We start from the raw sequence: 12,440 nt of genomic DNA on the forward strand, positions 1-12,440 counted from the left end.
TGTTGTTTAATGTGTTTATTGGTGACTTTTAAGAGAACAGTTTCAGTAGGATGGTATGAGGAGAATTCAAATTATAGAAAGTTAAGGGGCAGATTAGTGGCGATGATGTAGGGGCAATGTAGACTGCCTAGCTTGAACTGAAGATTAGCTTGAACTGAAAGAAAAGCAGGGTCTTGCAGAGTAGTGTGGTCAAGGGAAAGGATCTAATACAGAGGGAGAGACTAAAGTTGCAGTAGGAAAATAGAATAATAAAATGAACTAGTAGAATAGAGAAGTGGTATGAGGATAGGATCAAGGAAAAATGCAAAGCATAGGGGTTGAGATGTAAGCTCCAGCAAGGTTAGAAGAGCACTTGTTACTCACACTGTGGAATTAAAGGGAAGAGAGGAAGTAGGAAGAGGAAATGGAAGTAGGAAACTCAGTTCTTCTCGCCTTGAATTCACTAATCTCCTTGGAAGGTATAGTAGTTTCCTCCCGCTGCTATAACATAGAACATAAACTTGATAGCTTAAAACAACAGAATTTTATTCTCATGGCTCTGGAGGCTAGAGGTCTGAAATCCATGCATTGGTGGAATTGGTTCCTTTTGAAGGTTCTTAGAATCTGTTCCATGCCTCTGTCCTAGCCTCTGGTGATTACCAGCAATCCTTGGTGTCCCTTGGCTTGTAGATGTGTCTCTCCAATCTTCACCTCTGCTTTCACTTGGCATTCTTTCCTGTATGTCTTTCTGTGTCCAAATTTCCCTCTTCCTGTAAGGATACCAGTCATTGAATTAGGGCCCACCCTAATCCAGTATGACTTCATCTTAATTTGTTTGCATTTACAAAGACCCTTTTTCTAAATAAATAAAATCTTTTGAAAAAAAGGGGGGTGCCTGGGAGGCTCAGTCATTAAGTGTCTGCCTTCGACTCAGGTCATGATCCCAGGGTCCTGGGATCGAGTCCCGCATCGGGCTCCCTGCCCGGCAGGAAGCCTGCTTCTCCCTCTCCCACTCCCCCTGCTTGTGTTCCCTCTCTCGCTGTGTCTCTGTCAAATAAATAAATAAAATCTTAAAAAAAAAAAAGACCCTTTTTCCAAATAAGGTCACATTCACAGGTCACAGGGTTTAGGACTTTAAAATATCTTCAAACGTATCTGTATGACAGACACACACAGTTCAGCCCACAACAGTGTTAAGAATCTTAAGGACTTTGAAATGTCTGCTAGGGGAGAATGATAGTCAAAAAGAAAGTCATGAATAGCTCTAACCTTTTTTGTTTGGACTGTTTGTTCAAATTCAATAGCCTTTGCTTCCACGCTGATTCCTTTATTCCATTCTGTCTATACTAAAATCCTGGTGTCTGAATCAACTTGTTTGCCCACAACCTACCTGCCTCCTCCTTGGGTGGATGCATTGACTCTGAATATGGTCCACTGTTTGGGCCCCTACACTTGTCTCTTTTTCCCCTCTCATCTGTGCCAGTCTTATGGAATCTGGATTCAGCCCCAACCTGAAGCTGGACTATTTGTATATACCACTCTAGAGGAATAGACCTCTTAGCAGACTTCTTTTACTTTATTGGAAGTCCTAGTACTGACTTCTCCTAGCTGTTCTGTCCAGATGCCACCTGGATTCAGGTGTGACTTGGAGTCCATATGTCAGGGCTGCTGCAGAAAGAATTCCTTTATTGAATGGGAAGTTAGTCAAGTCTTCCCAATGTAAGCATGTTTATAATTCCTTAATCTTTTGGGAAGCCTCTTTTACTTGCCAGTAAGATTGTTTCCTCAAAGATGCATCATTCTTGGCAGTTATTACAGTTTCCTCCCTCTTCTGTGGTAGCAGGACCTATGCTGGGTATTCTCTAACAGCTTGTCTCCCCATCTGATCTTCAAGTGGTATTAGAGAAGCTGCAAAAGCCCAGCGTGGGTTTACCTAACAGCTGAGGGATGCCTTTCCTCCCTGTAGATCACATGACTAGGTCTGCCTGTCGAGTTGGCTGTCCTTTTGGAGATCAGAGAAGTGTAGGAGTTTTACCTACTACAACAGCTGTTAGGGATGATACATCTTCAGAGAAACAATATAAATGGTAAGTAATGGTGGAGGGGGATTAGCACTACGTTCTCTCTTATTCTTTTGTATCTTCCTACTAAAGTGATTATGCCCCCCTGTCAGACTTCTTTGAAACATCTTTAAACAGCACAGAACATCTTTAAAAGAAATGAAGCAATTTCTCCCCATCTCTTTTATAACGTCTTTGCACTCTTGGTAATTCAGAAAAGAGTAGACAGGAACTCTTAATGTTTACCCCAAGGACACTGTTCCTCTCCCAGCTCGGTGCATTTCATGAGTTTACTCTGGAAGAGCCCTGGTAGGACCTAGTGAACCCTGCCGTTTTCTCCCTAACTCTGGAGAAACGCGTCCCATGATCTTTGCCACTGTGAAATAGCTCAGGGAAAAACGAAGAGGTCTTTAGCTCAAATGGCGATTGGGTCTTTGTGTGGTGGTGTCCTGTGATCTCTACACAGGTGAAGTACCACAGAGTTTTCACAGTTCCTCCAAGAGCAACTTTTAGAGGCAGACAGAGAAACAAGCTGTTCGAAGAAACCAGCACAGGACTTGCCATCTGGGGAGAGACAAGGACTTGAAATAGCTGCTTTAGGAATCTTACCCTAGAATAAGTATCTCTAAAGCCTCAAATGACCCCATCTCCAGGTTTCTGTGGAGAATGAACTGATTTTAGACTAAATCTCCAAAATCCTTCCCTAGGTCAGAGTGAGTACCTTGGGCTTGACTTTTCCTAACTGTGCCTAGGGGAGAAGTATATCTATCAAGAACTGAGAGTATCCTGCTGCATTTATTTGTTTACTTATCTGTCTCTTTACTAGTCCTAGTAAATTCTTAAGCTTCTATTTTGGAGAGGGGAAGAGCTATTCTTTTTATTTTTTATATTGAAGTTAATTTTTGGAATAGGTAACACATTTGTGTGTTTCAAAAAAAAAATAAAAACAGTATGTTTCTGACATCCCATTTTTACATTCTTCCCTGCTGTGTTATATTCTTTCCTGTATTTCTTTATGCAAATGAAAGCAAATAAAACATACATTCTCATTTCCCACCTTTTCTTAAAGAAAAGGTAACTGCCTATACATTGTCCAGCACCTTGTTTTTAGTTAGTATATCCTGGATACTTTTCTATATCAGTACGTAAAAGAGCTCCCTTATTCTTTTTTATAATTGTATTCTGCTGTATAGGCTGTACTATAACTTATTTAATAAGATCCTATTAAAAGAAATGAGTTGTGTCCGTTGTTTTACTAAACAATGCCACAGTGAATGAATCTGTACATATGTCTTTTTGTGTTTCTGAGATATTCCTAGAAGTGGGATTGTTGGGTCTGAGAGTAAATGCATCTGCATTCTCCTTGAATTTTTAATTCATCTGTGTATCTCCAGAATCCATCCTCTGTGGTACATAAAGTCTTTACTCAGTAAATAGTTTACTGAATGAGGAAATATATGGGAGACAGTTTTTCTGGGTTTCTGGTCAGTTTTCCCTGTTGGAATGTCAGACCCGTCTCTATAATAAATTCTCTAAGATATGTCCAGCTTAAGACATCTGTTCCACTAGAGGTAACCTTCTGGAAAAGGGACTTTTGAATATTTTTATAACTAGACCCATAAAAGAACATTTAATCTGTGTTTTTGTTGTACTTTTACAAACATAAATATCATTGAACTTAGTAAAAAGTACATCTCCAAAAACTAATGAGTATATTGCAGTATATTTGGCTCTGGTGGCTAAAGTCCTATGAGTCAGAGTTCCCCCCCCCCTTTTCCTTTCTCTCTCCCACCTTCAATTTTATTTTTTGCCAAATGTTTAGAAAAGTCACCTTATAGACAATGATGTAAACACCACCTGTTATGACTAATCCACTCTGGTCTCCCTGTTTCAGTTGAACAGGAACACAAGCAGGGGGAGTGGGAGAAGGAGAAGCTGGCTTCCTGCGGAGCAGGGAGCCTGATGCAGGGCTCGATCCCAGGACCCTGGGTATCATGACCTGAGCCGAAGGCAGATGCTTAATGACTGAGCCACCCAGGTGTCCCCTGTAGCTCATTTATTACCTGCCTGGTACCCACACACTGTAAATTATGATATCAAATAAGAACTGAATATTTGAGTTAATTATTACCAGTAAGTGTCATTGTGACCTTAGACATTACACTTCACCCTCATGAACCTTCATTTGCTCATTTATAGAATGAGGAATTGGGGCATTATGAGTTGTAAAATATCCTCCACACCAAAGTTTTATGATTTAAAGGGTTCATTTTCAAACATATTGATTTTGTTTGATCCTTGTTGAGTTTCATTTTGACCTTTCATAGTTTACCAGGTCCTACGTCCATGTAAATTTAGGGTTCAGTTTTGCTACTTGTTTTTATGCAGGTAGAAGATTTGGCATTATTTAATAGTGGAAAATACATGGGTATATAACTTATCTGGATGGGTTTGAATCCTGGCTCTGTAATTTATGATCCTGGAAAAGTTATTTAGTCTCTCTGTGCTTGTTTTTCCATCTGTAAAATAGCATAATAAAGAAGCTACCTCATAAGGTTGAAAGGATAAATGAAAAAAAGCATTTAAAAGCATTCAGTTCCATGCCTTATGAAATTCAGTAAATATGAGTGATAATACTATGGGCAGCTAAGTTGTAGGGAAGGGATTGTGATGGGCAGGAGTTTCTATTACTCTTATTTCGTGGGTAACTGCACGAATTTTTAAAACTTTGAAACATCACACATACAGAAGAATGTAATCAACAGTAGTATATGGTTTTAGTAATAATAAAAGGAAAGCACATGAACTTAGTGCTAAAATTAAGAAAAGGAATATTACAAGCTCTTGTGAACCCACGCAGTTGCATTGCCCTTCCTTTCTGTCCAGAGGTAACTACTATTCCCTTGATTTTTTTAAAAAATGGTTTTGTTGTCTTTACACGTTCCTATAAACAGTATACCACTTAAATTATATATCTCATTATACACACACACACTGCTTAGTTTTGAAAAACAGAATAGCAAGCACAAACCTTGGATGTGTAAGGGACAATATTGCCACTATTAGGTGAAGAGATGATAGTCTGAATAGTCTCTGAATCAGATCTGGCTTCAGCTTCTGCAAGAATGTATGAGTCCTTTCTGGAGAAGTGAGCAAGGTCATGAGTGAATCCTGGGAAACAAAGGACAACTATTGGCATATCTGACAGAGCTGTGATTTGTTGGACTGTGTATGTATTAGATGTCTGGCAGAAATACGACCTCTCCAGCTATCAGGAGTACCCCCAGGTTAAAGCAGTGAGGTGACCTGAGTGCCTTCAGCCGATTCAGATAGCACAGCAAGAAATGGAGAACAGGGGTTTCATCACCCCACTGGCAAGACAAGCCAAAGTACAGATAACAGTCTGGCCTGGGCTCACCTATCCCTTCTATCTTCAGTTACAAAAGAAGAGTACAGAGATAGTCAGGATCTTGGTGATGGCAGGCATCAAAATTACTCACTCTTAGGCCACTCTGTTTTAGCGTGTGCAGAGTACATCTCTCACCTTCCTGTCCTTTGTGTAAGGTATCTGTCTCTCTAGAAGCTTGTAGAATCATCTCTTTATCTCGGAGCATCTGAAATTGCGCAGAGCTGTGTTTGGTGTGGGTCTAGTTTCATCCCTTTTGCTACATGTGTGGTAGGCCCTTTTCCTCTAGTAGTTCATGTCCTTGAATTCCAAGAAGTTTTCTAGAAATTTTTATTGATGATTTCCTCCCATCTGCTGCTGCTTTCTTTCTGGGTCCCCTATTATTCAAAAGCCAGACCTTCTGAACTCCTAGTTTTCTTTTTTTTTTTTCACTTCTATTTTCCATTTCTTTATCCTTTTGCTATATATATTAGGGCATTTCCTCAAAACACTTCTACTAAGTATTTTGTTTCTGCTAATATGCTTTTAATGAACAAGAATTCTTTTTTCCCCTCTCTGAATATTTCTTCTTTATAGAACCCTCTTATTTCCTGGTTGTACTTTTATCCCTCTAAGTAAATTAGTGATAGGTTTTTATTTTTATGTATGTATGTATGCATGTATTTTAGTCTTGAGGGTTTTTTGGGGTGGTGGTGGTGGTGTTGTCTTACGCTTATCATGCCATAAATTCATAGGGAATGGGTTCCGGCAGCTCAGGCTCCTTTCCATTGGTTCTTACAAAATGTGCTTTGCTGGGTGGGGCAGGCTGGCACTTCAGTTGGACCCAAGTACCTTTCTCTTCGGCTTCCTTCTTTCTCTGATCATTTTCCTTCATGAGCTTCAAGAAGCTGTCTTGGCTCTTTGAGTGCTTCATATGCTCAATACCTACATTAATTCTCTTGGCAAGAATCTTCTTGCCTTTAACTTGTTTACAACAGTGCCAACAGCAAGCTGGGTAATACTGTAGACTCTTACAATTTTGCCATCGTAACATCCGTGGGGCATTCCTTTTTGAACAGTGCCCATTCCTTTGATGGTGACAATATCACCTTTCTTGTAGATTGGCATCTGTGTGGCCAAAGGCTATGTTTTCTAAAAGGCCTAGAGAACATGTAGTGGGTGCCTTTCCCCTTTCCCTATGAGTTGGTGATTTTGGCAAATTACTGGAAGATGGTGGTTCCGGTGAAAGGCTAGTGATAGGTTTTTACATTTTTTTCCCTCCCTGCATGATTCCTGACTCTTCCAGGTTGCTCTTGTTTATTTGTTTTGGTTTCCACAATATTGGAATCCCTTGAAGGCTTAGCTGAAACACTTGCCCCTGGCCTTTTCATGGACTGCTTGGCTTCCTCACAGCATGGCGACTGGACTCCAAGGTCGAGCACCCCAAAAAGAGACAGCCAAGCAGAAATTGTATTGCCTTTTGTAACCTACGAAACCTATAGCATCTCTCTGTCACATTTTTTCTTTAGTGGGGATCCACCAAGGCTGGCCCACATTCCAAGGGAGAAAAGTTAGACCCCATCTTTTCATGAAGAAATATAAAAGAATTTATGGACTTATTTTAAAACGACCACATCATGTGAATGTAAAATCCCAAAAGAGAGCCCAGATCTTTTAACTCTTTTTTTTAGAACTTTTTCTTACACCCTGTTGTAGAACACAAGTCGTAACTAAAATCAGGTATTTAGATGACATATGCATGTGAAGTGTCCATGCTGCTTCAATTTCTCTATTAGATGTCCTCATACAGTTCACTCTAACAGAGAATTGTCTTTAACTCTTTTGATTGGTTTGTAAGTCCTATCCATTTTGTTCTTAAATAGTTGTAGAGGTGGAAGTTAGAAATTATTAAACTAATGGTTTTCAAACCTAGTTTTATTTTCATAGCAAAACACTTTTTTGAAAAGTAAAATTTTTCTTAGAGCATCATTATACTAGGCAGAGAAAAACTGAGATGCTCTGAATAAACACATCCACCAGAGCCAATCCCATGAGGTGGCCCTTGAAGTTCTTTGGAACCTTGGGAACAGCTGACTTAGGTAATTTCTTTTATTTTATAATGGCAAAATTAAGGCCTAAGGAGTTTCAGTCACATGTCTAAGGTTATGAAAATTAGTAACTGAGCCAACAACAGGACCAAGTCCCTTACTTCCAAGGCTGATGCTTTTTGTTGTTGTTACTTATTTATTTACTTAATTACAAATTATTTGGGATAAAGCTTAGAGTGTAGCATTTTGCAACGGTGTGTCACCAGCAAACCTTTTAAAACAGTAATCCCTTTCTAGCAATAGAGGGAGAAGGAACAGGCCCAGGGTCCCCCTACTGAACACCCAGCCTCCATCGGGCCTCTTGTTTACCTCTCATGCTGTTGTTGCCATCTGCGCTCCATGGCCAGGAGCAACCTTCCGCGTCCTAATCATGTGGCCAATTTAAAATGTCAGTCTTAATTTTGGTGGCTACAGTTGTGGAAAACTACATATTACTAGTTTCCAACCAGAGTCAGCTTATGATAGCTTCTTGAAAACAGTGAGTGAGCTGGCAAAATTTGGCTGATAATCTCACACCGTTATACATAGTTGTATTATGATCTTCACGTTTTTTTCAGTATACTTCCAGCCCCCACCAGAACTCTTATTCTTCTTGCCCTGGCTTCAAGTGTTTTACTTAATGTTTCTAAGCAACCAACTAAAATTGGCAGCACTATATTCAAAGCAAGGGAAATGATTACTGCTTATCAATTTAGCACTCAGTGTTCCCAAGTATTGGCTGAATGAAACCAAAATGACAGGTTTTCATTGATAAATGTATTTTGGCTTTTTTTCAGTGTATTTATGGTATTCTATATTGCAGAAAAACCTGCATGTGATAGAACAAAGAATTGCCTGTTCTATTTATAATATCAGTTTGAGATTTAATCTCTCATTACCACATTTATTGATTTTCTCTTTTGAATTAGATTTTAATAACCATCTGTGAGAACAGACTGAAAGCCTGTCTCTGGAAGCAATGCCTTGATAAATAGGGACAGGAGAACAGCTGTGAGCTGTTGTTCTTCCTTTCTTAATAGCTGAATGTCACATTTTGTAGTTTGGCTTTCATTCACTAATGTGAGCAAACGACCTGCCTTTCTTTCTGACTCAAGTTCCATTTACATAGTACGTTAACATTCTGTATTATTCTTCAGTCTGAGTTACCTTGTGACCTAAAAATAAATCCTGTCTGGGCCTCTGGTTCTAATTTCACCCTATAATCCTCTTGGCCTTAGCGTTACTATTTCTCTTATATAAGATCTTCCCACTCTCAGGCTTTGCCAAAATCCAGTTCTCTTACTAACTAAAATTTCACTCTTCTTCCACCTCAGCATGATATTAATAAAAATGAGTGGGTATAAAAATGTGTATATATGCTCTATGAGTGAATAAGTTAATTTATATTTGAATGAGTCTGTGTGTATCTAATAGTGGGTGTTTATAGCCAGGTTGGGAAAGGTGTGTGGGAAGGGATAGGAAAGGGTAAGCCTGGTGAAGAGGAAGAGAAACTGTAGAGGAGCCTCACTAGTAACAAGACTAGTGTTGGAGAGAGGAGACTATCGTCTCTTTCTTTCCTGCTGAGATGCCCATTTCTTTCTTACTAATAAAGATTTCCAAACATAAGACATCATTTGTAGAGATATCTAATTTTACTTGCTAATGAAGTGAACCTCTGTCCAATATGTGCCTAAAGTAAAAATTACTAGAAATTGGATATTTCCATATTAATAAAGGGTATAAAAATCAGTTATAGAAGTGAGTTAAAGAAATTTAATGTTTTGTACTGTCAGCACCATTGTTCTCTCCTAATACCGAACAGTGTTTCTCAGTGTGACCCTCAGACTGGCAGCGTCAACATCATCTGGTAACAGGTTAGAAATACAAATTCTTGGGCCTCACCCCAGACCTACTGAATCACAAACTCTGGGGAAAGGTCTAGTAATCTGTGTTTTAACAAGCTCTCCATGTGATTCTGATATACAGTAAAGGTCGAAAATAATTGCTTTTGATTATAAGAAATTGGCATCTCTGTAGTATCTTCTAATAGGAAAGATATTTTACTATAAAATATACCCTAACACTAATGAAATTTATCTTAGTTTATTGAAGTAATAGATCCAAGAATAGATGTTTGATTGGGAGAGTGGATAAGGAAGGAAAGACCTTATAGCTATGTTCCTACCATGATGATTGATAATAGCTATGTTTGCTTAGTTGAAAATATATCCTGATTACATAAGAGTAGAATTAAATTCTACATATGTACATTTCACATTGTGGAATTTAGAGTATGTAAAATATTCACCTGTTTGGTTGGGTTGGAAGTATTAACAATTTTGAAAAAATACAATGACCAAAATAAAAGGCTTAGTAGATGGGCTCAACAGCAGAGTGGAGGAGACAGGAATAAATGAGCTGGAATGTAGAACAATAGAAATTACCCAATCTGAGCAATAGACAGAAAATAGACTAGAAAGAAAACATGAATTATCTCAGAGACCTATGGGACTGTAACAAAAGAGGATACCTTCTTGTCATTGGTGTCTTGGAAGGACAGGAGAAAGAGGGTAGGCTGAAAAAGTACTCACAAATGACTGAAAGCTTCCTATATTTGGCAAGAGATATAAACCTACAGGTTCAAGAAACTGAGCAAACCACATACAGGATAAACCCAAAGAAATCTGTGTCAAGACATATGATAATTAACCCTCTAAAAACTAAAGACCTCTGAAAAGCAGCCAGAGAAACATAACACCTTACCTGTAGGATAAGATAATCATAAACCGAGAACAGTGAAGAGATATAAAAGGTACAGTTTCTACACTTCACTCCAACTGGTAAAATGATAACACCAGTAGACTATGATAAGTTATGTGTATATAACATAATATTTAGAGCAACCTTTCAGAAACACTACAGATGAATCAAAATGGAATTCTAAAAAATGTTCAAGTAACCCACAAGAAGATAGGAAAAACTTAAAAAATATTAAAAAAATAAAATAAAATGACAAACTTAAGCCCTAATAGGTCAACAATTACATTAAATGTAAATGGTCTAAAATACATCAATTAAAAGAGATTGGCAGGGTAGATTAAAAACATGACCTAACTGTATGCTGTCTATAAGAAACTCAATTCAAATGTAACAATATAGGCAGGTTGAAAGTAAAAGGATGGGAAAAGATATATAGTAGTGGCTATATTAGTATCAGATAAAGTAGACTTAAATTACTGGAGAGAGAGAGGGGGACATTATATAGTGATAAAATTGGACTTACAAGGAAACAATTAGAAATATTTTTTTAAATTTTAGAAATAAAACAGAAGGAACACAAAAGCAAACGTGCATACCAGATAATGCCTTAAGAGAACTAGAAGATGAAAAGAAGGAAATGTTTAAAATTTAAAAAGAAATGAGGGGCGCCTGGGTGGCTCAGTTGGTTAAGCGACTGACTTCAGCTCAGGTCATGATCCCAGGGTCCTGGGATCGAGCCCCGCATCGGGCTCCCTGCTCGGCGGGAAGCCTGCTTCTCCCTCTCCCACTCCCCCTGCTTGTGTTCCCTCTCTCGCTGTCTCTCTCTCTGTCAAATAAATAAATAAAATCTTTAAAAAGAAATGAAAAAGAGCTAAAAAAAGAAATTAAAATTGAAATAGGCAGAGTCTAACATCTGGGTAATTGGAGCAAGGAGGGACTTGATAAGACTCCATTCCTCAACGGATTAATCGTTTCAGAGGTGTTTATCTTATAACAACTCATTAAGCCATCCATTCCTTTTGTGAGATTCTTCTGTATTTGTTTTGTTTTACAATTAAAAGATTATGAAATGCAACAAAAAGGCAAACAGTAAATGGGCAAATATTTGCAAAGAAAAAAATAGAAAAATGTCATGCAAATTGATTTTTTTAAAAAGCTAAAACTATAATAAAGAATTACAGAGGATGTGAATAAATGGTTTGCATATATTCAAAAAGGTAATAAACACTAAAAACATTGAACCTCACTGAAATACTTCCTGGAAGACAACTTTTGGGAAAGGAACAAAGGAAAGAAACTTTATTTATATTTCATCTGTGGATAACTTTTAATTTAAGATATGGCCTAATATCTGTTGTGGGTGAAGTTGGGGTTGGGAGGGACTGGTGGTAATAGAGCCTTCAGGAGGTGCCCTTTACTGTGGTAAGATTTCTGTTATATGACCCCAAGGTGAATGCAATACAAAATAATTCACTTGTTTTCTGTTCATGTTAGCCTGACATTTTATAATTCGGAAAATTTTTACTATTAATTACATTGAATTTTTTTTATACTTTACAGTGAGAGACCTACCACCAATTTGCCTTGATGTTAGACAAAAACAGCGTGTTTCTGTAGATGCATTACCATCTGAAATGAAGGCCCCAGTTCTTTCAGAATCTGTCCTTCCTAACCAGTCCAAAACTATGAAAGACTTTCAGTAAGTTTCAGCTCACTGTTAATATGTAGACGTATAGTCATCTAATGACAGTACTCTACATAATTTAATATTTTTGTGTGAGAAATTGATTGAACTTGTGGCTTGTTATAAGGCATTGTTCAAGAGTGAAGACACAAAAGACTAGATGTCGCAAGTTGAATGTGAAAACAAATGTATAAATAACAGGTAAGGGGTAGATAATGTTGCAACAAAAGAAACAACACTAAATAAGAGAATATGAGTTAAAACGGACAAAAGGAGATAAAGATGATGATAAAATAATAAAATGTTTCCTTTTTAAAAAATATGATTTCATCTACTATGTGACACATAAAGCATAAAACCTATGTCACTACTGAAAATAATCCAATGAATACTGAAGGACTAAGTGATAATGAGAAAGTAGACAGAAAAAGTAAACAAAATCTCTCAAGTTTGGCTATGAAGTAAGGAAAGAAATTGTTAATTGT

At 37.8% G+C, this 12,440-nt stretch overlaps 1 protein-coding gene and 1 pseudogene across 13 annotated transcripts in view; one reads left to right on the forward strand and one right to left on the reverse strand.

The window, feature by feature from the left end:
- The window catches only part of HECTD2 (HECT domain E3 ubiquitin protein ligase 2), a 73,827-nt gene that overhangs the window by 26,116 nt on the left and 35,271 nt on the right, over positions 1-12,440 (forward strand). For all 13 annotated transcript variants that reach the window (XR_004819649.1, XR_004819654.1, XR_004819656.1 and 10 more), the window contains exon 3: positions 11,832-11,970. Coding sequence is in view for 5 of the 13 variants with exons in the window: in XM_027596305.1 (XP_027452106.1) it covers positions 11,832-11,970 (139 nt within the window). In the remaining 8 variants the exon portion in view is untranslated. The remainder of the gene's footprint in view (positions 1-11,831; positions 11,971-12,440) is intronic.
- LOC113923720 lies at positions 6,161-6,644 on the reverse strand (annotated as a pseudogene).

Source organism: Zalophus californianus, chromosome 15 (genome assembly GCF_009762305.2).
Source record: "Zalophus californianus isolate mZalCal1 chromosome 15, mZalCal1.pri.v2, whole genome shotgun sequence".
In the NCBI taxonomy this organism is placed as follows: domain Eukaryota; kingdom Metazoa; phylum Chordata; class Mammalia; order Carnivora; family Otariidae; genus Zalophus; species Zalophus californianus.